Source organism: Magnolia sinica, chromosome 4, assembly GCF_029962835.1.
Source record: "Magnolia sinica isolate HGM2019 chromosome 4, MsV1, whole genome shotgun sequence".
NCBI lineage: Eukaryota > Viridiplantae > Streptophyta > Magnoliopsida > Magnoliales > Magnoliaceae > Magnolia > Magnolia sinica.
In genome coordinates, this window is record NC_080576.1 from 12,361,315 (window position 1) to 12,388,254 (window position 26,940).

At 39.6% G+C, this 26,940-nt stretch overlaps 1 protein-coding gene across 6 annotated transcripts; it reads right to left on the reverse strand.

Moving 5' to 3' along the window:
* Window positions 1–2,673: 2,673 nt before the first annotated feature.
* LOC131242457 (uncharacterized) lies at window positions 2,674–10,780 on the reverse strand. Of its 6 annotated transcripts, none has more exons than XM_058241102.1 (3): window positions 10,617–10,780; window positions 4,577–4,674; window positions 2,674–3,278 (listed from the first exon to the last, which is right to left on the reverse strand). In XM_058241102.1, exon 3 carries the CDS (start codon window positions 3,245–3,247, stop codon window positions 2,723–2,725), a length of 525 nt encoding a protein of 174 aa, XP_058097085.1. In that variant the 5' UTR covers window positions 3,248–3,278; window positions 4,577–4,674; window positions 10,617–10,780; the 3' UTR covers window positions 2,674–2,722. The 6 variants fall into 6 exon arrangements, with proteins under 6 accessions (XP_058097085.1, XP_058097086.1, XP_058097084.1 ...); XM_058241103.1 differs by having other exon boundaries at window positions 2,674–3,274; window positions 4,577–4,717; XM_058241101.1 differs by having other exon boundaries at window positions 4,577–4,717.
* Window positions 10,781–26,940: the final 16,160 nt, after the last annotated feature.

Sequence of the window (26,940 nt, forward strand, 5' to 3'; positions counted from 1 at the left end):
ATATCTCGATGAAGAGGAAAAACAAATATCATATTGATCCAAAACTTCTGTAACCCCAAAAGGATTTCAGGGGGACACAGCATGACGTCTGTGTGACATCCAGTCCATCCATTAACCCCAAAAATTAGGCAGATCCCATGTTCAAGTGGGCCTCATCACATAAACAGTGGGGATGGGGACTCCAGCGATTGACATCTAACTGGGGCCATCGTGATGTTTTTTTTGGCCATCCGACCACTTCCTGCGTCCCAGCAGGATGAGGGTAAAACGCAGCATACCAATCTGATACAAAACTTGAGTGGCCTCCAAAAAGGTTTCAAACGTGAGACGCGACTTAACTGCGAATATCCGAGAACCAAAGATGTGAGTGGGACGCTGAGCGTGGACCCACCTTCAAGTATGCGTTGTATATCTATGCCGGCCATCGATTTTTTCCGGTCATTTAATACTATGGGCCCAAAATTGAAGCAGATCCAACTCTCATGTGGACCACACCACTAGAAACAGTGCCCATTGGACGTCCCATTAAAAACTTCCTAAGGTCCACTGTAATGTTTATTTTCCATCCAACCGGTTGATAAGGTCACACAGACCTGAATGAAGGGAAAATATAAATATCAGCTTAATCTAACACTTTTGTGGCCCAAATAAAGTTTTAAATGGCCATTCACTACTGTTTCATGTGGTGTGGTCCACTTGAGATTTAGATCTGGTGTAAAATGATCTTTAAAAAAATGGATGATATTCAATACATATATCGAAGTGGACCCCACGGTCAGTGTCCAACTCACATTGCTGGGTCCGGAGTCGCAGCTGAGTGGAGTCCGAAGGAATGATGCCACACAGACATCGGAGTGAGCTGCACAGGTCTTTTTGCTGCACGGACTCTGTGCAATCCTGAAATTTGGATACTTGGTGGAGGGATTTCACTGGGCCACGATAGCCATTGACGTCCATTTTCAAGTAATTGATAGGATGATTAGGATGATCCAATGGAAGGGCCTTGCACCTATATTCAAGTGTGAGGGTCTCGTGATGAACAGTCAGTATTGCTGATTAGACCATTGTCCTACAAACAACTGGACCATCTAAGGATATACTGACAAAAGTGATTCTTGTGAGTTAATGCAATCAAAAGTGGGGCTGACTTGATGAATGGTCTAGATTGATGATTATACACTTTTCCACAGAATCAATCTAGACCGTCTAGTTTCTAGCAGTTGATTGGATGGTTAGCATGATTGGATCAGAGTGAGTTTTGAAGGGTACATAAGAACATGATTTGGGTTGGCATCATGGACGATCCAAGTCGATCATTACATCCTTCTTACATCTAGATTGTATGTTTTCTTGCCAATTAATCAGATGTTTAATGTTCAATCAAAGTGATTCTTGAGACAAGGGGGGACACACGATGGCAGTCCTAGTTGATGTTCAGTCCCTTTTATTTATAGGTAAATATCACCCATGCAGTCTACTTGCCTTTGATGGAACTGTCAGGATGATTAGTTGATCTGATTCTTGAGAGGCCCATGAAATTCAATCAGAGCTCACAAAATTGGTGGTCTAGATTAATTTGTTATAACCCATGTAAACCATTTTTTGTTAGACAGGATGACGTTTAGAATATTTCAATCAAAGCCAAAGAGACAGATTTAAGTAATTTTCCAAGTATTTTTTTTTTTCCCTTCATAACATCCTTTTAAAAGCATGTTGTATTGGTAGCCAAACGGTCCAAATTTTGTAAAATTCTGCAAAATTTAAAGAGCGAGCTCTAATGCTATCTGAGAAATGCAAGTTACAGTGCTCCTAGTAACATTGGTTCACTTCGATAGTCCAATTGATCGATCTGAACCGTCTACTAAGTCCATAATATATTTCATGGGCCACCGTGAAAAAATGGACACTGACTCTTTGATTGATCATCCTTGATATGGCTTTATTTTCTATAGCCGTCCCATTTCCAAGCCATGGATGGGATGGCTATGATTGCCTGACAAAAGCGATTTTTTGGAATCATAAGCAATCAATAATTGGCCCTAACAAATAGATGTATCAAATTGTTCATCAGACCTATTTGTGTAAACAATCTTGACCGTCGATATTGAAATCCATTGATCAACTGGCTGATATTTGTCAGATTGGTGTGATGTTTACATGGTAACCCCATGAAATGTGTGATGGACATAATGAACAGTCTGGATCAATGGATTGGATCCTCCAAATGTCCGAATGTAACTAGCAGCACTATATCTAAGTGTTCTAAGAGCACTGGAGGATCTCTCAAGCTTAAAAGTTAAAACCAAGAAAACAAAAATGTATTCTCCCCTGCCTATCCATACCCGCCCGCGCAGCTCTCTCTCTCTCTCTCTCTCTCTCTCTCTCCGTAGCCATACCCACCATCTGTGTAGTCCAGACCTCTATTTCTCCTTCTCTCAGTTTTAGTTAGCAGTAATTATGTATTGGAGATTTTGGCAAGGATTAGAAGTAATCTTGATAGCCCATTATTTATATTAAGTATAATTCTAATATATAATTTCTATTAACTAAAATGAAATTAACTCATTTTTAAGTAGCACCCAAACAGGGCCTAAAATTTTTTCACAAAGTTATTTTGACAAGACATCCAAATGCAACCTAAAAATTTCCAAAAGGAAGGAAATGACAAAAGAATTTGAAGGTGCCCCTGATAGAAGGTTATTAGCAATGGCAATTTTAAAAGTTAACAATTTGCATCTAATAGCAAACGGATTTTCAAAGAGCAGGAACCACAAGGAATAACAACAGATGCTGGTGTTGCGCTGACCGTCTGTAATCCTTTTTGTCCATTCCCTTCCAATGAAAATCCCATCTCCCCTAGCTCTTCCGAATTGATCGAGATGTAATCTCCACATCTGCATCGATAAAAGAGCTCCAAAACCTCTCCAGAGTCATCTGCCATCATTTCCTCCAATTTGACTTCATCCGCCATTTCAAAATCCCACCTCGACACCTGCAGCTCGCTATCATAAACTGCCCGGGACTCAGAGTCACCGAGGATTTCCCAGGCCCTCTGTACCTGGAGGAATCTTTCTTGAAATCCATGTTCTGGATTGCAAGTCTCTAATTTACCCTGAAATTTATCAGGATGTGAATCGAGGACAGCAGCTCTATAGCTTGCTCGGATTTCATCCTGACTTGCATCTTCCTTCACAGAAAGAATTTCATAATGGGTCTTTTGGATGGACTTCTTGCCAACTAGAAGCATGGGTTGAAGCTTCTACTTGCAGCCTCACTGCCTAAACAGAAAAGAAAGGAAGCAATGAGAAGAAAGCCCATATAGAAAATCAGAAGATACGAGACCAAGGTCAAGAGGCAGAAGGAGCATGGGCCACATCGACAATGTAAAGAACATATCAGTATGAATTTTTGAACATCAGTTGATTTTCACAACTGCGAAACACAGAGAAGGCCATTCTGCAAATCAGGGAAGAAAGAAAAAACAAGAAAATAAAAGATTACCTAAAATTACGATTCATCATCATTATCATGCCTTGTCCCGGCTATATGGGGTTGGCTTTAGAAATCATTTTTCATCAATCATCAAGATTTGAGTAAGGAATTCATGATTTTTTTTAGCAAAAGCTAAACAACAGCCTGCCTACCATTCCAGCATTTTTTTAATTTTATTTTTTATTTTTGCTTAGATGGAACGTGTAGTGGTACCTCACTTCGATTTAGAGCTCAAGGGATTGGTATCACCATCAAGAAAAATCAAGGCTTCTTTACTTGGGCTAGGGACTGCCTGGTGCATCACTATGAGGCAGAATTTGATGCTACACAGGTATATAACTATGAAGGTACCGTTCAAAGGCAATGAGACATAGACAAACTACCCTAAAGCATATGATTCCATTCGATGAAACATGTACAATTGCAATTTTAGGTTCTTTTGGAACTTGTGTAATCTCTTGAATCAATTTACACGCAACTGATATCTGTTGCCAAAATGCACTTGCCATGACTATGATTTTGTTTTTTGGGCAAAGTAAAATCATTTTATTGCTTTGGAAATAAGAAGAATAAGGAACAACCAATGAAGTAAAGACCTCACAAGCCAAGGCTCTACAACTGGAATGATGAAATGGGGGAAAGGTTACAAAGGCTGGAAGCCTAACCGAGCAAAATGTTACAACCATAAATCACCACTCATACGCTTCTGTGTGCATGTTTGTAATATCACCGCTTTTATGAACCACTCATATGATCATAAAAGCAATATCTCCCTGATGGCCATAAGCATGCACTAGAGAGCACTCAAATCACCTGCTTCAAAGAGAAGAAAGCAAGGGAGAATCCAATGGGAAGCCACAACTTGGGTATGAAGACTAAGAGCAATATAGAGCTAATTGCTAAAAAACTAGGAAAAGGGCCTCAAAGATGCAACCATGAGAAAAAATGAAAACGGAAATGGAGTGATGGAAAATAGCAACACATAGCTCATAACTAAATCCTAGCTAAAAATTTTACCCAAGGAGAATCTCCAATGGAGGAAGGCATTGTGGAAAGATATGATGAGGCCAGATATCCCAATTACCTGAACCACTAGCTTCCAAAAACTAGGGAGGGAAATCCAAATCGGTTGCACCATCTAAAGACGCCTATGCTCCAAAGCTCACACTCAAGCTCCGACAACTGTAGAATGGCATGAAGGCCAGAGAGCTGCTATCGGGAACTCCTACAAAACCTCCAGAGTATGCGGTGAGGTCTCAAGGTATGCTGCAACCAGCTCCACCAATAGTGGACCCAACACATGAGAACTAAGGACAGGGCTTCTAAGATGCAACCTCGAAAATTAGTTTAGAAGAAAGCGAACAATGGAACATAAGGCCACAACTTAGAGTTTGGGTCAACAATAACCCGACTGCCCAACCAGAGTTCTGGTTGGGTTGTCAGATTCCTCAGGTGGGATTAGGGTTGGAAACTTCAACCCAATCTGAAATTGGGTTCAGGTCGAGCAAATTCAGATAGGGTTAGGTCAGGTTGGGAATAATCACATGTATTTGGGTTCGGTTAGTTTAGGGTTGAGTATAAATGAATTTGGGTTGGGTTTGTGTTTGGAACCTCGGGTTGCTATGGGTTGCTGGTTATGTCCCTCTACGGTTGGGTTGGGAACAGGTTGACCCATAACCCGATGCAACTCACCCAACTTGTACCACTATGGTAATGAGAACTCAATCCTAGCTGTAATTCAGCAAAGGAGAATCCCAAGGGCCTGTTTGATCTTTCATCCCCACTGTAAATCAGCCGTAAATGGGTCATCATGATAAAATCCCGCTGTTCGATTTTTGGTGATTTACCACTGTCCATTTCCCATCGAGTGGAAATGAAATGCAATGCAGCTTCCTCAGAAAGTCAAGATATCTTTGGTTTTGAAAATGAAAACCGAGGGAAGATATGGCGTAAATATGCTTGCTGTGAGAAAGACAACTGAAAACCATCCGATCGGACCACCATTTCAACTGTGCTTCCACATTTCATCTTTATAAAAAAACATTTCTCCCAATGAAGGCTATCCAACCCAACTCTTCCACAGTTTTCGACAGTGGACAACAGGTATCTCCCATTGCCATTGATGACGGACTCTCTCATGTATCTCTTCCTCTATTTGATGGATCGAAGTTTCTCTTGCATGCAAGCCTGTTTGTAACACGAACTCAGCTACGGGGCCCTTGCAAGGCCTCTGTGGGGCCCACCCTGATGTATGTGTCTTACCCATGCTCTCCATGGGACCTCCAATCATTGGATCGTCCTTGCAGGGCCTTTCATTGACGACTATGTGACCTTATCAAATGGATGGATGGCAAGTAAACAGTTCGGTGGCCCGTAAGAAGCGTTTAACTGTGGGGATTCAACCTACACAGTTTCCTGTCTTGTGGTCCATCTAACATTTCAATCCACTTCATTATCAGGATCATGTCCTAAGATTAGTTGTCAAGATGGATGGACTGTGTGGATTTAAGATACAGAAATGGCAGTGGGCTCACGGAGATGCGATCAACCACCTCGGTGGATCCAGTAATCCGCCAAAGTCGTGCCCTTCAAGTTCACCTTCAAATCCTTGCACTTGTTGGGAAATCAAACAGCGGGAAATACGCATCATGACCTATTTCAGGAAAGCTTCAAAATTTTCAAATGAAGGAAAATGGTCAGGCTATGAAGAGATATTAAGAAGACTGACATCCCAATTACCTGCAACACTCACTTTCAAAAACTTAAAAGAGGCTGCATACATATCAAGAAATACCCATGAGCCAATGCCAACACTCAAATTCAATCAACACAGAAAAACAGCAGAACCGCTCTAAACTTCAAGCTGGAAGGTAAGCAACTAGTTTAGCTGAAAGATGAAACTGCATAAACAGACGCAAAGAGCAGGAATGAGCAACAAGGTTCCCTCGTACTCCAAAAAAGCTCCTCATGTGTTTCCCATTGCCTTCTAGGAAAAGACAACTATCACAAACATTAAAATGCAGAGAATGACCCAGCACAGATAGAGGAAACTATCAGCAGCTGCAGAAGGAGAAAACTGCTCTGAAAATCAGATATACAGAAATGACATGAAGATCCCAGCTTAGATAGCAGCATCACATCTTGAGTAGCAAGTTGCTGCAATTCTTTGCACCCCTAACCAGAGCTGAAAAAGCAGCTGCAGAAGGACTAAGAACAAAGCTTAATGACAAGCCAACAGAGCTAAACTGCCACCTAAGACCTCTCAAGGAAGATCTGCCGTAGTTTCTTGAAACTGTCAGCAAAAACAGTGCCAGAAATCCTTAAGACCAGCAGCATGATATAAACCACACAGGCAAAAATACAGCTGTAACTTTCTTTTTCTTGCCAACAGCAGCATTGCAGCATCTAAAGATTTCTGTGTGAGAAGATTGCATGATAGATCTCTAGATGCAGAATTGACTCCCAACTGTAAACAGCTCAGCAGAAGTAGCAGCACTAAGAAGCAGCGCTGGCTCCAGGAGATAGTGGCCAAGATGGAATCCATCTTGAAATATGAAGGGGACCCAAAGATTAAGCTCCTCAAAAAGATGTGCTGCTTTAAGCACTTGGAACAAGGGCCTTATTGGACTGCTGATGTGCCAGTCCCTACATCTTGCCTCATTCCACATATGCCAAGACTACTGGCGATGCAGATGCATAAATTAAGCAAGTTTCTCAGAGAGATATGGACTGAAATCAGTACAATATGTTTGGGGTAAATGTGGTACAACAGCTGGTAAAGCATCGGAAGCCAGCATAATCCAGATGAACAGAATGAACCTCTTGACATTCCAGTGTCATCACTAGGGCTCTCGTGTGCGTGTGCGCACGCATGCACATGCATGTGGTACGATAGGGGGTAAAGCATCGGAAGCCAATGCTGATGCCTGTTACAGTAAACACCCTCCAGCATAATCAGATGAACGGAATGAACCTCTTCACATTCCAGTGTCATCACTAGGGCTCGCACACCCACCCACCCACACACACACACACACACCAATATTGTGATGAACCCCTTTCAACCAACCTAAACTGATTAAGGTCACGATCCATCAAGTTCACAGGTAATGCATTACCTCCACTCATCTATGGATTATTCATGGATCCCTCACTGGTAGGGTGCTGTGGGAAGGTCATTTGGGTCTGGCCTGATTATTAATTGGATTTGGACCTGAGAGAAAATTAGCCAAAGGGAAAGGGAGGTATTTGTCCATAGGTGGTTAGTTAACTCTAATCAAGGGCATCATGTTAGATCTCCCTCTTTACTTTGTCTTTATTCCGATGCCCGATGTCAGTCTTAACCAAACTGGATAAGGTGCGGAGGGATTTTTTGTGGCAAGGTTCAGGGGAGAAGAAAAAGTTTCATCTCTTGGCTTGGAAGGATGTATGTAGACCATATGGGGGTGGGCTGGCATAAGAGATCTCGAGATGATTAACTTGGCTCTTTAGCAAAGTGGTTGTGGAGATGCAGAACCAAAGAAAATGCTCTTTAGCATGAGGTAATAGCCGGAAAGTATGGAAGTGAGAATGGCAATAGGGCTACTAAGTCATCAAAACTTTACAAAGCCTTTAAGATTTAAGGAAGGAATTGCTTATGTAATTGTTAATGGGAAAAGGGTGAGAGTTTGGCAAGACGTGCGGGTCGGAAAGCATTTTTCTCCCAGATGCCTTCCCATTGGTAGCAGACCTATCCTTGAAAAAGAACATCATGATTGCCGAGTGTTACAATGTCACCGGAACTCAAGTGGTGTGGAATCCTCCACATCAAAGTAATATGCCCGATGTAGAAGTTCAAGCCTTCAAGATCACATGCCAATTAGAGAAGAAAGGGACAGATTGTTGTAGACAAAAGATACGACAAGTTGTTTCTCGGTTAGATCATTCTACAACTTCCTTAGGTGCAATGGAAGTGAAGCTTCTAGTGGGCACACGACATTTTTGTGACACTATGGTGCTCCCCCAAAATTTGAGACTTTCTATTGGGTCATTGGTGGAGGAAAGGTCCTTACAATTGACAACCTTCAAAAGAGGGGCATGTTTCTCCTGAATGTATGCTTGATGTGCAAGGCGAACATGGAATCAATTAACATCACTTCATTCATTGTCAGTATGCTAACCGGATTTGGTACTCTATCCTTGGCTTGTTTGATATCACTTGGTCTATGCCAAAAAACCTTAAGGAGCTTCTCACGGTTGACTTTTCTAGCCATCCTTTGGGCTATTTGGGGGAAAAGGAATGGAAGACGTTTCTAGGATGAGGCCTCCAAAGAAGGGAGGTCATCCTTAAAGTCAGGAATTTCATTGTTGAATGGGCTTCTTGCATGAAATCTTTACAAGAGTATAATTTCTCCTTTTGGCTTAGCCCATAATTCTTTGTGCCTTTTGGGCACCTTCTCAATAAATTGATCAGTTAATCCTCAAAAAAATAAATTAATTAGTTAATTAATTTAAAATAAATAAATAAATAAATAATTGGACTCTGAGATCCGAATTCGGGTTTGACTTGTTGAACTGCAAATTTGGGTCCTCGACATCAATCCCCAATGAGGTCCACTAATTAGAAGAAGATGCAAGATGTTCACATTTAAATAGCCACAAAGTCCCCTATAAAAAAGTCCAAAGAAAAAAACAAATGACCTTCAACTGCATAATAGACAATCTACAACTAAAGCTCTTTCATGAATGGGTTATAAATTCAATCAATCAAAGTTGGGTTTTTTCAAGATTTGGGTCAACTTTAGGAACAAGACCCATTTATAAATGCCTAAAATTAAAACTTGGAAAGCTTGATCAAGTTTCGTTGACTCCATCAACTTTTTTAACTCAACCAAACCCTTGGACGGGCTTGATTCATTTAGATCAGTGTGATTTTCAACCTATACTCTACCCATGAATAAGCACACAATTTTGACAATTGACATACATGCGAGGTTACCTGGATGGATTGCATGTCACTTTGGTACGTGGTATGGGAATAGGTATGCGTACAAGGTATGCAACTTCCTCCAAGGCGTGGTACACTGGGGGCAGGATCATGTGGGTCACTCCAATACATGCACCAAGTGTATGCAATGTATGCATGCTATTGAATAAATCAAAATATAAATCTCTACATTGTGTATATAAATTTGCACTACAACTTAACCAAGAGTATACTGATATTTAGGGTAGTTAAACATAGCAACACATATAAAAAAAAATGACCTAGAATTAGGATCACGTGATTCGGAATGGAGGGGTCATTTGAATGCCTGTAAGTTGGATTAGTTGTAAGTGACTTACAAGTAGTGTAACTAACTTACAACCTGTAAGTCACTTACAGGTGGAAAGTTACATTTGAAAACATGGCAAAGACGTGTTTTTACTCAACTGTAAGTTGCAGTACTAATCTATCTTTCTGACTTTCACCAAAGTGACTTTTAGGTGAAGCCACTTACAACTTAAAAACTTATAGGCATCCAAACGAGTGGTTTAAGTAACAATGAATACTTGTATGCCACGTGCACTGTGGATAGATAACAAGGGCAGAAATCTCACACCATAGAGCGACCCTGAAAATAATACTATATGTTGTGGTTGTATACTTGTATTGGATTGGAGCTTATCCAAATCGCACTTTGATTCTCGACAAAGGCAATGACACCGTAATTTTCGTTGTTCATATAAACCAGCCCAGTCATTAAGGCCGCGTTTGGGTGTAACATCTGATTGGATTGCAATAATTACCCAAAGAAAGAGGCAATATAAACCGAAATTGCTTGCATTCATATTGAGGGTCTGGATTGCAAATACACCACTTTCAAGCTCGGACATGAGCAGTAGTAATTGCAACTTGAGGGCTCTACTTCCTCATTATGAATTACTTCGAATATCATTAGCCTCTTCGCATTCCCTTCACATTACGATGAACGTTCGCAATTCAATCCACTTGTGCATCCAAACGCAGCCAAAATCGAAAATTCAATTCACATGAATGGAATTTAAATCAGTATGCCAAGAATTCGATCAGAAAAGAAAAAAGATGAAAACGGTAAAATCCGAGAAGAAATAGTCCAGAACGAAAATCACCAGAAAGAACACACCTCAAAATCTCAGGAAATCCGAACAACGGGGTTCTTCTTCAAAGCAGATTGATTCGATGCTCTTCAGAATCTCGTGTTCTAGCTTTCGCAGGAGGTTTTTGCACGATGTACGGAGCTAGGGTTTTCTCTGGTCGGGAAATCAACGGAAGCCAGAGCAAATCCTCCGCGTTTTTGGAAGTGCGTCCAAACAGGCCCTTAATTACAAATCAGGACGCGGATTGGTGTCAGTAGCCAGTAGCTACTGGACGGTGCTCTGTGGGCTCCACCATGATGTATTTGTTTTATCCACGCCGTACATAAATTTTTTCAGTTCATTTTAGGGCATGATCCCAAAAATGAGGCAGATCCAAATCTCACGTAGACAACACCACAGGAGACAGTGGTGATTGAACGCCCACCGTTAATTACTTCTTGAGAGCCACCAATGTTTTCGATGAAGCTGATATTTGTGTTTTCCCTTCATCCAGGTCTTAGTGACCTAATCAACGGGTTGGATGGCAAATAAACATTACAGTGGCCCCTATAAAGTTTTCAACCGTCGGTGTTCAATCACCACTGTTTTCTTGGGGCATAGTCCACTTGAGATTTGGTTGTGCCTAATTTTTTGATTCATGCCTTAAAATGACCTCAGGAAAAATAGATGAACGGCCTGGATAACACTTATATATCATAGTGGACCTTCAGAGCACTGTTGGACTTGATCATTTATGCCCAATCCACAGGCTTGAGACCTTGCGCCCCTAGAATTTGATGAGCGATGGTTCTTGCATTTTCTGGTATCTTACCAGCTTATGAAATAGTGGGCCTGCAGAAAACATGAGATATCACATTTGTTTTCACGTGTGTCCCATGTCTTCCACCAATGGCAAGTTGAAGATGATCTCACTGGCTGTCCATTTTTCCCAATAAAGAGAAAGGGAACCAGAAACCATTTCAGATACAGAGCCATGGCTCTCAACCAGCTCAGCCCGGGCTGGCCAAGGTCAGGCAGCTTGGCTTAAGAAGTAAAACCTAGGTCCAAGCCCAACCTATGATGATTAGTCCTTGTTCATCTGCACGTGTGATCTGCCTTCACAATTATCGTAGAATCTATGTGAATTGAAATCATAAGTTGAATTGACAAAAACTTACATGCTTGTATTTGAAATGCATTGGTAAAGAAAGAGTGAGAGAGAAAACTATAGCTTATGAATTAGTGGTAATTTGAACATATGGAATCCCATGACTTTTTAATTTTTTTAATTTTTAATTTTTTTGTGAATTGGATTTCAATTTATATCAAATATTCTCTCCTACTACACTAATTAGTGCTCGAGTGGAAATCACGACTATCTAAAAATAATAAGTTTACTATTTATTGTAAGTCATGATTTTAAAGAGTTTTAGTTGTAGTTGAATTCCAAATTTTCACCCTAGATCCGTAACTTTATTTAAAGAGTTATAAACTCATTTTTCATCACCAATAAAATTATTCTGAATTCTTTAGAATTAATTTTTATTTTTCTAAAGGGGCTGGTCCGGGTTGGTCCGGGTTGACAGGCTGTTAAGAGAAATCAAGAGAAGCTTCGTGAATTGGGTCACATCCCAAAGGGGCTGGTCCGGGTTGACAGGCTGTTAAACAAAGTCCAAGCCCCACCGTTGGCCTGGGCTGGCCCTCAGGCTTCCTATTCCAGCCCAAGCACAGCTTGAAGTGGGCCACACCTGAAAGCCTGACAAGCCCACTCACAGCCCTAGATATAATGATTTGATGTATCATCCAAACAGGTGCATATCGGCCATGAACAATACGGCTGCATCAGCACTGTACTGGCCCAGAACAACCTGATACAAAACGATAGACCTGGTACTGTTGGTGACTGACACGCTTCACTAAAACGATAGACCTGATACGGCAGCCCAAGCCCGGACCATTTACAGGGCTACCTGAAAGCAATTTGCAAACCATGCTACACAGATCTTGCATCGGTGTTACCATCCCATTTAAAACTCAACTGCCAGTCATTTTGGGACAGTAACTAAACCAGCCGTTCATCTGTTGGGCCCTACCGTGGATGTTTGATGAGCAAACTATCACGTTGATCAGATGATCCAAGCTGTAGACTGAGGACTTCCTTCCAATTTGAGTGCCTACCCCTCGTGGTGCAATCATCTAACCGTCCACGTGTAATAAGAAAAAAGTCCACCAATCAGCGGCTGGGTTCATCCGACTGGTGATGGTAGGTCCAGCAGATCAACTGTCTGGATCTCATAGACGTTTCCATGCCTTGTTAAGAAGCTGATCATATATAGTGTGTTTCCTGCACTGTTAAATGTTGGTGATTCATCTACCCTGCACATACCACACTTGTATATGATCTGGGTTGTCCAAATTATGGCTCCATTTCAGATGGAGAATGGCCTCACCGTGAATAGAGGATCATGAGTGTCAGATTAGAGGACATCACGTGGACGGTTAGGAAATATTCAAATTTCCAATCTGAGGCTGGATCCTCCACCACATTTGTAGAATGAGATTATTCAACAACAACTCTTGCGTGTGGCGCCCAACGTTTATGTGGCATCCAACCCTTCTAGAATTGCACCAAGACGAGAAAAATCAGACCGATTCAACCATCATTTGGGCCACCACGTAAGGTTTTTGGGTGGCTATCCATTATTTTCTATGGTGTGACCCACCCTGTATTTTTTTTATGTGATCCAACTTGACACATCAAGTGAGCCCCACTATGATTATGGAACCGTCAAGTGGACCACCATGTGAATTTGGAGGTTTTTGGGTGGTTTTTCATTGTTGCTATTGTTTACACTAATTCTAGCATGGTCCACGTACCCAGTTTAATGGAATGCTGTCATGTGTTGGCACTATGTATAAATGATAGACGGAATCTCACTTGCACTTCAAGTATATTTTTATCACGGGCAATGGGGGAGAAGCAAGGATGACAGTATGCCAGGTCAAAATCTAGTTGAATATCCACCCACTGTTGGATGCATAGTAGCAACTATCTGGTCCAATTCTGGTGTCTATTAGAGATTCGGTTTACTAAGTATTTGATTTGATTTGACTGACCTAGACCCCTAGACCCTTGACAGTTCAATAGCCACTTCTGCTTGGCCCCAGGTAGTGTACTTGGCAAGTTGTATACAATGTTGCTGATGTAAAAAAGATACATGAAGGCTATCTCGCATGATGATTGATGCTTTCATGGAAACTAAATAGGATTAAGAAACGGATTCTTTTAAAATTAAAAGGAGATCAACACACGGATGAAGATTTCAAATCTGACTAGGATATGACCGCATAACTTTCAAATATAAAAACCTGGATTAATAAGGAAACTTTAAGTTGGCCACTGCTCTTCCAAGTTTATACAAGCAGAACTCGGCAAAGAGTTCTAGGCCCTTGCTAATACATCCAATTTCTGTACCCAACGCTACACCGTTTTAGCCTTAGTTCCTTCACTTTTATCCAACTCCATTGTAACAAGTTCGGAGTTTTAGCATAACTTAGTTTAGTGCTATCCAGCGTCATCGCCATAGTACACCTTAGGAGTAATATAAATATCAACGATTAACGGATCTCACCAATCAACTAAGTCTGTACTTGGAAGATCACGTCACTTGCGGATTGTTTATGCACTTGAATGATTTTAGGTAATCTTTTCAAATATATATATATATATATATATGTATGTATGTATGTATGTATGTATGTATGTATGTATGTATGTATGTATAAAATTTAAATTTCTTTACTTAGTTTAATTTTCTTTTCGCCTGATCTTATTTCTTAAATAATAAAATTAATGATATAACCTTAGTTTTAAATCTTATTTGTCCATTATTGCATTATTGAGAAATTTAAAAACCATCATCATTGTTGGAAAAAAAAAAAAGGGTTCATAGCGCAGGGCAAAAAGATTTTATTAAATGACTAACCCTCTCCTTTCAAATTGCCTAATTACTGCAACATCGGTGTTATATAGTTAGATTAACTTCAATAAGTTTGATCCTACGGTTGATTTGGCACGTAGAGCTGTAAGCGTTCAATCGAACCTGAGTCAAGTATGAATCTAACATGCACGTAATCACGCATATTTAACCAAATATGAAGTGTTCATTAACATATGTGGTCTTGCGTTTGATTAAACAACAACAACTATAATGAGTACAAAATCACTCAAAGATTTGAGACTTCACGAGGCATATAAATCAGCACATAACATGCCATCACGACATGACATGCTCAATTCATATAAAATCTGTTAATGGGATCCCCGTAGTTGATGTAATAGACTGCCACATGGTGGGCTACAAGTTGAAACTGTATGAATTGGACAACTATAAATACATAATGCAACTTTTTTTTTTTACTGCAATTGACCATTATTTTCATTAATTAAGTTGATAGGTCTGAAATCTTTTGTTTATATTTTATGTTTCCATAACTATCCTGTATGTCTCTTTCACGGTAACTATTTTGTAGGTCTCTTTCACGACGCAAGACCTTTTTGTTCGGTACTACTATAAATAGAGTAGCAGCATCCGCCGCCTCATGGGATGTACCTCTTATTAAAATTAACTTATGGGTGAGATACATGCAATGCAAGAGGAGGTAGTTTGCAAGCCGTGGAGGGTAGACGACCAAGGGACTTCGCCAGCCTCACTTGTGGAGGCTGGTAGAGGCATACCGGGGGACTTATACCAACTGATCACCACAACTTAGGTCAACCGTACTTTAGGGAGTAGGGCTATCAACGGGCCAGGCCATCGGGCCATGCCTATTCAAAATCTTAATTTTAGTGGATTAGTGGTATACATGGTTTTAGGGGTTGGACAATGTGATGTGACTCATTTAAGTCCACCCGGACTTAGTACCCAATCTGGTTCGATACCGTAAGTCATAAGGTTGATTTAGCCCTAACTTGGGAAATCCAGACTGAACGAGTCGGCTCAAGTTGATGACTCTTTTAAATAGTGGTAAATATGCAAGCTGGTAGACCCCACACACAATTTAGAAGGTTTCATTGAGGGCTTTCCCCTCCAAATGTTCCTTGTGTTGTGTTTTACTTGAGTTTTGATTCAGCTTTTTTTTTTTTCTTTGCTCTTGATGGCTAGGGTGGTTTTCAATTCTCATGTATATAAAATCCATATGCGGTAAGGCGCCTGACGGTCTGATGGTTGGAGTGGTTTTTAGTCCTCATACACATGAAGTCCTCCCCATTAGTGCAAGCCACACCATTGTATGTTTCGGCGAACCATGCCATTGCTTTCACTATGAAAATGTGGGCGGGTAAAATCTAAACCATTCTCTTGCCTCTTAAGAGCGGGAAAAATCTCAACCATAGGTTGTTGAAGATAGTTGGCTAAGAACTCTTTCCATATTTTCCAGCGCCATTGCTTGATCAAGCCATCATATAAACATTTTGGATCATTGAAAGAAGACACAGGATCAAAAGATAAATTTTTGATGTATCCTATTCCAAGACATTGGGATGTATTTAAGCAAACCAAAACCAAAATAAAGGATCATTTGTAAAGTTTTTAGTTGAAAACACTTTACACATATAGAGAAATTTATAGGTAAATTGTTGTCATTTTGTCATATTTAGTTTTAAAGTGTTAAATTATTTATTAGATAGAAAGTGAGTATGCAAATCGCATAGTACTTCGAGCACCAAATCTCACCAAAATTCTCAAATCACATAAGAAGAGCTTGACTTTTTTATTGGGCCCTAAGAAAGCATCAACAGCTTATAGTGAACAGATTAAATGTCTTGCACCCATCATAGTGCCCCCACACACATTCTACAAGGTTTTTAATGGTGGTGTCCCATCCCAATTGTTCATTGTCATGTGGCCCACCCAATATATCAACCGGCTTGGCCTTTTTAGGGACGCTAGCTGCGTCCTGCCCCTCCCCTAGACAGAATCGATTCAGGCAAGGGCTTTGTGGGGCCCACCATGAGGTATAAGTCTTATCCATGTTGTTCATCCATTTTTTTATATCATTTTATAGTACAAGACAAAAAATGAGGGACATCCAAGGCTCAAGTGGACAACACAGTGGAGATCTAACACTCATCATTAAAAACATATTTGACACAAGGATGAATGTGATGAGGTCATGTGGGGATGAATGTGATGAGGTCGAGCACTATCTTACTCAAGGATGACTATTCCAAATCCACGGAGCTTCTTTGGACTCCTCACAGAGACTTTTTGAATCCACGAGGAAAAAACAAGAAAAGTAAAAATAAATTCTATAAAATTCGTAATTTGATTGATTAATAATAATTGTTTAATGTGTCCTCTTATACCATAAATAAACAAAAAATAAACTAAAATTTATATTTACCAAAAATAGTAAAATTTTAACTCTAATAAAAATCATAATTTTAATAAAACTTTTCTAAAGCCTAATTTTTAAAAATAAGAATTCTAAATAAGCTTTTGCTAGAAGAGTCCTAGCATAATTACAAGTTATTTCTAAAAAGAAAGAAAATTTAAAACTCTAAAAACAAGAAAATAAAAAAATATTAGAAAAATTCGGAATTACTAAAAACAATAATTTTTTCTTAAAAATTCATTTTTGAATTGAAAGTGCACGTTTTCTGACGAAATGATACCCGGATCAAAAGTTACAGTCCATCTTCTTTTGGGCCAACCATGCTAGGAACGCATCTATGACACGTTCTACATCAATATTGGGGACCACAAAAGTTTTGGATCAAACTGAAATTTGTATTTTCCTTTTATCTGCAATTAGTGTGACCTTGTGAGCCCTAAGAAGGTTTCAACAGTGGGTGCCATTATCATTACGTCCTGTCATATCGTTCACTTAAGCCTCTGATCTCCCTCATTTTTGGCCTTGTACCATAAAACGGTGCCATTAAAACCTTACATGACAATGGGCCCAATAGAGCCCCTTGTTTGCACCTATTTCGGTCCAGGTTGGAGCAGGATATGATCTATTACCTTTTTAAGAAGTCCTAGAAAAGCATCAAGGAACGCACATAAGGGATAGAATGGATGCAGTTAACAGAGCATATTCGCTCCACAACCAGTGATGGATATCGCCATCATGTTCTGGTATCTACAATGACTTTGCAGGTGTAATCACTTCACCTGTCATCAATCTCAAACATGGGTTTGAAGTATTTACATGATCTTGTAAGGACTATATGTAAATTTTCCCCATCAAAGATCACTTGCATGCATTTTACCTTTAAACGCAGGAAAAGTGCACGGTCCTCGACACAAGTGTAGTACGCTCGAGTTTTCACTTTCAGAAAAAGGGCCATGGTTCCGCAATCAACAACATTGATACATGTAGTACCGTGGATGGATTATTCCCCAAATATCCGTCGAATCGAAAGATACCAGCCATCGATATAGAGGACGCATGCGGATTGGTATGGACTTGCTACTAGGCGGTGCTATGTGGCTCCCATGATGTATGTGTTTTATTCATGTTCTCCATCCATTTTGATGGTTCATTTTTAGACATGAGCCCAAAATTAGGCAAATCAAAACCTCGGGTGAACCACACCACAAGAAATGGACGTGAATTTCCTGAGAAAGGCTTTTGCACTGAAACCTAGGTGGGGGTGCGCTGTGATATTTGACATCCACCCCATCCATTCGTTTTGTGAGCTCATTTTAGGACTTGAGCTCAAAAGCGAGAAGGAACTAAGACTAAGGTGGGCCACGTTAAAGGAATCTTTTTTGTGTAGAAGAAAATTGATCCTTTATTTGATTTCGTAAATCAATCAAAGAATGTTCGATGAGGCATCTGTTGGAGTACAAAAAATGTATGAGTCGATAGGAGTTTGGTTTGTTACTTATCAAGGATCCAAGATAGGCAGCCTTGCCCATTACGTGACCCTCTCTCGAAAAATTTGTTGTGCATGAATATTGTTGCGTGGTGAATAGTGTTGCTGTGTGGAATGAGGCCCATGACACGTAAATCGATGCCTCACACATATCAAAGCCTATAAATACCCTATCTTCCTCTCTTTTGCATGATCAGAAGTTTCAGAGAGGTATTAGGAGCAGAGAGAGAGAGAGAAAGAGAGAGAATAGTGATGTTTGCATGCCATCCATACCGTTCCTAACATCATTCCTACTGGGGATGAACTGAAAACACAAATATTATCCTAATTCAAAACTTCCATGGCCCCACGTTCAATCCTCATGTTTTCGGCCCACTTGAGTATTGGATCATGTTCATATTTGTCTATATGTCCTAAAATGAGCTTACAAAGCAGATGGATGAGGTGGATTTCTCACAAACATCATGGTGGCCCACCTAGGGGCCCTGCACAGGAACTTCTTGCTGAAGTCTTTCGCATGAAATTAACAGTGGTGATTGAATGCCCACTATTAATTGGGGCCACAAAAGTTTTGGATCAAACTCATATTCTTGTTTTTCTTTCATTCAGTCTTTGTGACCTAATAATTGGATGGAAAATAAAAATTGCAGTGGGCACTAGGTTGTTTTTAATGGTGGGGGTTCAACCACCACTGTTTTCCTACTGTGCGGTCCACCTAATTTGGATCTGCACCTTAATATAATGTTCCAAAATAGATGTACAGCCTGGATAAAACACATGCATCATTCTGTCGACATGGACCACTGCTGTAGTTCTCTTCTTAACCTTTTTGCAGGAAGGGTAGCTGTCCAGAGGAGATTCTCGCGGCAGAGTCAATGGACGAACGAAGTAGGTCCCATTTTCGAAAATGCTCCTCGTTGTTCATATGGACCACGCCAATGGATGAAGTGAACTCTGCTCCAAAAAATCTTCCCATCAAACTATCCCAGCCCTCCAATATTAGGAGCGGATTAGCTAGGTGAGGCCTCAGACTCACCCAAGACGGTGCGACCCACCTTGAAGTATGTATCACACTGTATATCTGTTTTTACAGATCATTTCAGGGCATTACCCAAAAAATGAAGCAGATCCAATTATCAGTTGGATTATACCATAGGAAATAGTGGTAATTAAGCGTGGGCCAAAAAAGTTTTGGATCAAGCTTATATTTGTTGGATGGTGAATAAACACAGCGTAAACACTAAAGTGCACCCTATGAAGTTTTCAATGGTTGGGCATTCCCTCATAAAAATGAATGGACTGCTTCATTCTTTTGGATAATGCTCTAAAATGATATGTCAGAATGAATAGACACTTTCGTTTTTTTGGATAGTGCCCTAAAATGGCCCGTGAAAATGAATGGACTACTTCAATTTTTGAATAATGCCCTAAAATGACCCTAAAAATGAATGGACACCTTTAATTTTTCTGACAATGCCTTAAAATGATCCATAAAAATGAATGGACACTTTCAATTTTTTTGATAATGCCCTGAAATGATACAAAAAAATAAATGAAATGCTCCATTTTTTGGATAATGCTCTAAAATGATCGGTAAAACTGAATGGACTGTTTCATTGCTTTAGATAATGCCCTAAAATGATCCGTAATAATGAATAGACTGCTCCATTTCTTGGATAATGCCTTAAAATGATTTGTAAAAATAAATGGACACCATGGATATATAATACATACATCAAGGTGGGACCGCACCATTTTGGGCGAGTCCCAGGTCTCACCTAATCCGCTCCCTCCAATATTTGGCTCTTTTCAGCTGATTGTGGAGATTGCTGTAATATATCTTAACCATCTATTCACGAGACACCAATCAAGACTGGACCATCAAAGAGAGTTTTGTGTCATGATCCATCCAAACCCAGGCCCATCAGATCAACGGTTTAGATTATATTATAAATAGACCGCTCATGGAAGGGACGTGTACGTACCTTGGCGACTTTTGTCGGTCGTACATCCTTGTCTTTTATTCATGGGCTCGCACGAGAAGGGGATCCGATGCTTGATTACGTCACACGTCCCACGAACCAACGACTCACTGTTAAAGCTCCGCGTGATTAACGACGCGGTAGTCTACACAACCTGTGATTGGATGGAGCTCATCTTTTTGTGTGGCCCACCTTAGGTGCAGGTTGGAGAGATGTCTTCCATCGTCCCTGTCTTTTCATTTTACTGCTCCTTTGTTTTTATTTGGGCCTTGGCACATCCAAGAGCTTGTTTTATAAGCTTGGATTATAGGTTGGAGAAGAACATTGATACTCTTGCACAGTGAGATCCATAGACAGGTAATATATAAATCATTTGATGCCTTTTTTGAATCATTTGGGGGCCATTTTTTATTGTAAATTATAATGCTAATTTGTAAATGTATTAAGGAATGAGTATTATAATTTATAATCATTATAATTTTATATTATATTACAATAATTTTTTTTTATTTAAATACACATTTGTATATTTTTTCTATAATTTAATGTTAAAATAATCAAAAAACATCATCACTATGATTTTACTATGATAAACTAAATTAGAAATTATCAGTTAAGTTACTTATTTTGATGAATCATTGATTGTAATTCATAATAATTATATATTTTTTTATAGTATAGTACTGACGTAATTTGCAATCCAAAATTATATATTTTTTTATAGTATAGTACTGACGTAATTTGCAATCCAAACGGGCCCTAAAAAACTTAGGCCAATTGCAAATGATTCAATTTAAGATGTCCAAATTACAAGTCCGCTTTTATGCATCATGAACTAAAGATTAGGCCTGTTTAATTAGATGACACTCGAATCTTTGGACATTTATTGGGTAGTTAAAAGAATTAAAAATATTCAATTGTCTTATTTGAGCCAACAAGTGTCCATGAATTTTACACAATTTAATGGGCTTAATTTCAAGGGCATTGCGTCCGGCGCATTGGTCAAGCTCATAGAAACCATATGGTGTGTGTGAGTGGTCCAATGTTCGATCATGTTCATATTAACTTGTAAAATTTTATTAGTGGAAAAATAAAAAAGTGTGTCCCTGCCAAATAATCAATTGCTCTAAAAGCTCAAGTTGTGAAACTCTGCACTAAAGTACTCTTGGCATGAATGGAGGAACACTTACAACTCATACCATATAGATATCATGTAGGTGAGCATGACTTGCATATCAGCTTCATGCGGGTGTTTTTTCCTTAGCACTTCATGCATGTTACTTAAAATCCACTTCAACACATTCAGTGGCCCAGAAGTATTTGTCATATCTGGGGCCACGTTTGGATGCTCAACCAAAATGAATTGAATAAATCTAAATGCAAATTGGGGAGTCCCACCTCATCATAACTAAAATGGGAACTGTTTCCTATTTGAAATACATCTGATTGCACCAAGTGATTTTTATTTATTTTTGGCATTAAAAACTAAAAATGGTGCCAACTTGACTCATGCGCGCCATGTCTTCCATATTAAATTGGATCGTCACAATTGAAATAGATTTAACAGCCAAACACACCCTCAATCCTATATCCATGAAAGAGGAGAAAATTCAAGAAAGAGGATCCAAATCCAGAGAAATGGGTGTCTTAGGTGAGTAAAAATAGGTGGTTGAGAGGCCCACCTACTTGAAATTTGGTTGAATAAGGATTTTTGCGTTGGGATTTGTGCTTCAAAAGTCAGATGAGAAGGAAAGAGGCAGAGGAAGGGGAAATGGCGGGAATACCAGTCGACCGTTGGTTGGCATTTCAAGTTTGAACAGGAATTGCTAACCCACACGAGCGTAGAGCCCAGCGCCATCCACTTACAAGCATGCATGACAGTTTGGCGCACGTTTTCAACCACAATGTTTAGATCTCTTGGCCTAAAATTAGGCCATTTCATACCTGAGATGGACCACAACGCGTTCGAACAAATGGACGGCTAGAAAATTGTTTTAGCTGTCCATTTGGTTTATTATCACTGGCAGACCGGATTGAAACAGCATGTTTTTTAAGCTTGGATCGCCCACATGGGCTATATTGGCATGCATGCAACGGTTTGGATGGGCTTAGCAAACCTCCTGATTCTAATGACGGATTATCATGATGCACTAGCATTCTTGCCCCATCCACCAAACACGCAGCCGATCGTACTCAATCCAACCATCCGAATAGTGGGCCACAGATGCGATAGGGCATGGCATAAAAAATCAAGATGGTTACAATAAGGGTAGTGGATCTTCTAATCGTCCATGCAATCAACCGGCCAGGATGGTCCGATCAGCGTGGTTTCAGAATATGTAGGGCCACGATTTTGTTGGTCTTGAATCAGCGTGATGGGCACATGTACGGTTGGAACAACGCATGAGTATATGTCGAGGGGCAGGCCACGTCTCAGTCGGTACCTTCTAAATTGACGTACCTACTGTCTGTGGGCTGTACGACATCAATGGACATGAAAAATATTTGACACGTGCCACAATTTAAGTTTCTTAAAGATTAATGATGGCACACGTTCATATATGTGGTGTTGAACTTGGATAATGATGACACACATGCACATTTATACTGATCATGTATTGGAACTTGGAAAATTGCGTTTAGTATATTTGGGACATTGTTGCATGTGCATGGTATGGAACTTGGCCTCGCCCAATGGTTTTGGTTTTTTTTGTTTTTTGGGGCTCCCTCACACATTGTGTATGTCCTGTATCTACCCTATCCTGTTCATCTGTTTTTCCATATCATTTTAGGACATTATCTACTAAATGAAGTAGGTCTAATTATCAAGTGAGCCATAGTATAAAAAATATTGATGATTTTTTTTTTTTAAACCTTCATTTATGTTTATTTGACCTTATCAATGTATTGGATGGGCAAGTAACTGTAACAAAAATATTAAGGTGCCTCTTAAGAAGTTTTTAATGGCAGGGTGTTCAATAACCACCACTTTTTAAAGTATAGTCCACCTGATAAATGGATATTCTTCATTTTTGGGATTATGCCCAGAAACAATCTAGAAAAATAAATGGACTGGGTGGTCCAAAATACACTCATCAAGTGCGTATGGCCCCACAGTAAAGGCTACATTATGTTGTATTTATTTGCCATCTAATGTGTTAATAAGGTTGAATAAGTTTGACGAAAAAAAGAAAGAAAAAGAAAGAAAAAAATCAGCTTGATTCAAAACTTTTGTGGCTCATTAATGGTCAATCACTACTACTTTCTATGGTGTGGTCCACCTAAATACTAGATCTACTTCATTTTTTAAAATAATGCCCTAAAATGATACGGAAAAATAGATGAACAGGATGAATACAGAACATACACGCCCATGGTAAGGCTGCACCATCTTGGGTGAGGCCGGGTCTCATCTAATCCGCTCCGGTAGCGAACACAACCAACTCAAGCTGTAATGGTTCCGTGTATAAAAACTGTTTGCCAAGCACGTAACTTTTTACTCGCATCAAACAACTCCCGCATGATCCACAATAGAGGATTTGAATACTTCGCCTGGATTTTCATTTTGAAAAAGTTTTCGCTCCCAATTCAGTGATCTAAACCTTTGATGAGACTGGACCCTCTGTGGATGGACTAGGTTAAAAGAATCTCACATGTTGAGCCTATTTTCATTTGATTGTGAACCATTGCTGAATTCTTCTGCTTAACCATGTCGCATGTAAATACCCTGTAGATAGTATTTAGGTAATATCTTACCTTTTGAATGTTGCAACCGACTGCAAAATAAATGTGGGGCCTAGTATGACAGGCTTATTCATATTATTCCTTGGTTAAGACAATTGAATTTCAGACTGCCCAAAAAATGAGGCAAATTCAAAACTTGAGTGAACCACATCATAGAAAATTGTGATAAATCAAACCCAAGACTTAAATACTTACTAAGGGCTCAAGCTAGTATTTGTGTTTTTCCTTTAGCCATATATGTGTGACCTTATGAATGGATTATATAACAAATAAGCATTTATAAAGGTCCTATGAAAGAAATAGCTTTCAACTGCTAAAATTTAAGGACACTATTTCTTTTAGTGTGGGCCACTTGAACATCAGATCTATCTTTTTTTGTGATTCGTGCCCTAAAATATTCACGTAAAATGGATAGATGGCTTGAATATATATATATATATATATATACACACACACACACACACGCCATGGTGTGGCCTACAAGTCTAAGTTAATCTTTTTGCATCAGTTCTCAAAGTGAAAAAACACCCAGAATATGAAATAGGCTTAAAAAGAAATAATTACACCGTTTACAATGTATTTACGGTTGACATTTAGTCAACTTACAAAATGCCATCACCACATTGGTCTTAATCATTGAATCATGGACCCACCTATTTATACTTTCATGCTACTAATAATAAAAGCTAAAATAACTATTTGTTCATAGAAAAAAAAACCAAAATACCCTCTGTCAATTCAATTGACAAAAGTTCCCTTCCTAATTCTACATACTATCATGTCCCACGCATCATCTTGTGTAAGACATCCACATGGTGGGCCACAGGCCACATTCTTCTATAAGACATTTGCATAGCGGCACTCGGGCTAGATGTCACTGATTAGATAGGTCACACGTGTACAATGAAGTAGACTTAGGTAAGGACCTTTAAATCCAGTGATTGTTTTAGTACGTGTGTGGTCCACCGCACTTATTCAATGGTCTTTTTATTTTATTTTATTTTATTTTTTATTTTTTTTACTCACGCACGCAGTAGTGGGATTTCACCACAAGACCTCGTGTTGAAACTCCTCATAGTCTACCACTATTCAATGGTATTATTTTAGAAGTCATCTACACGAGTGGGCAGATCATGTGAGTCCGGGGTAACAGCTTAGTGGGTGAGTCCCTGACCATGGGGCCCACCTTGATGTATGTGCTTTATATCATGCTGCCCCTCTGTTATGCCAGCTCATTTTAGGACACGAACCCAAAAAGAAAGAGAAAGTAGATCCAAATCTCAAGTGAGCCATATCACATGAAACAGTCGTGATTGGCCATCAAAAAATTTCTTTGGGCCACAGAAGTTTGGATCAAGGCTGGTATTTGTGTTTTCCCTTCGTACAGTGCGACAAATAAATGTTACAGTGGACCTTAGGAAGTTTTTAATGGTGGGCATTCAATCACCACTCTTTCCTGTGGTGTGGTTCACCTGATATTCGTGTCTGCTTCATTTTTGGAACAGCGCCATAAGATTAGCTGGAAAAATCAATGGACAACGTGGATATGCAACACATACATCGAGGTGGGCCCACAGACAGGGATCCACCTACTACCCTGTTACCCCGGACTCACCTAATCCTTGCCTTCTACATGGTGGGACTCGACTGGTTAACAGCTCATCCTACGACTGCTCTGATCTTGTCGAATCATGGACTTATTTAGGTGGCCCATCAAATGGATTATCAAAAAAGAAATGTCGAGAAGTCTAAATTCAATGCGTGATGTCAGATTATTAAGACCGTTAGCTCTTCCACTCTACCAGTAGAACGCAGGTGAACCAAACCTTCAAAGGATCAACCATACCAACTAGAAAATCCTAAACCTAACGGTCCAAAAAATGGCCACCAAATGCACGATCAGAAACAAAATTGTCAATCCTGATTTCTACGATGAATATACCTTCAACCAATCCTGACCATCCAAATCATGGGACTCATGATCACCAGCCAGTACATCGTAGTCCTAGCAGCCCAATAAGTGCTATGAAATATAGATAAAGAAAATGGCCCACTGTACAAATTCAACGTGTGAGAATAGAACGACTAAAGATCATCTGTTATTTAGGTGGGCCATACTGTGTCGATGTTTTATCTGAACAATTAGGCTGGTTGGCTAGTCTGCTGTAGAGCAGGTTGCGAACAATTTTATGGCCAAGATGGACTAGGCAAGGCCCGATCAGAGGCAGAAGTGATCCTGATCATCGAAATCTTAAAACATGTATATCTCGCAAACCGGAATGAGTGATCAGACCATTTATGATTTTGGGGTAAGGGAAGCTACTTTAGCCACCCAGCCCTCCTTACGAACAGGAATGTGTGATCAGATCGTACCATATATGATTTTGGGGTAAGGGAAGCTACTTTAGCCACCCAGCCCCGCTTACGCTGGGTTGCCGAAGCTGAATTTGTGTGATTCCATTAGATCGATGGTTGAAAATTAATTTTAATTTTAATTCTACTATTTATAGTAAAATTTAGTTTGATTGTAGCTCATAGGAGTTGTGTCAAAAATGTAAATGCTTAGAAAAATTAGAAGAATAACGTGATTGAGCTAAATAGGAGACTTATTATTTTTGGCCGAAAACCATTTTAAGTGAAGTGAAAATCATGTCCGGTCATAAATAGTAAGTTTACTATTTATGATAAATCATGGTTTGTTTGATTTTGAAACTTTTTCCTAAAGTTTATGTCACTGTTTAAAAGGTTGTGAACTTGTTTGAT

Excerpts from the sequence above, each read along its gene's own strand:
- LOC131242457 (XM_058241099.1), bottom strand. The coding sequence starts at position 3,247 with ATGCTTCTAGTTGGCAAGAAGTCCATCCAAAAGACCCATTATGAAATT.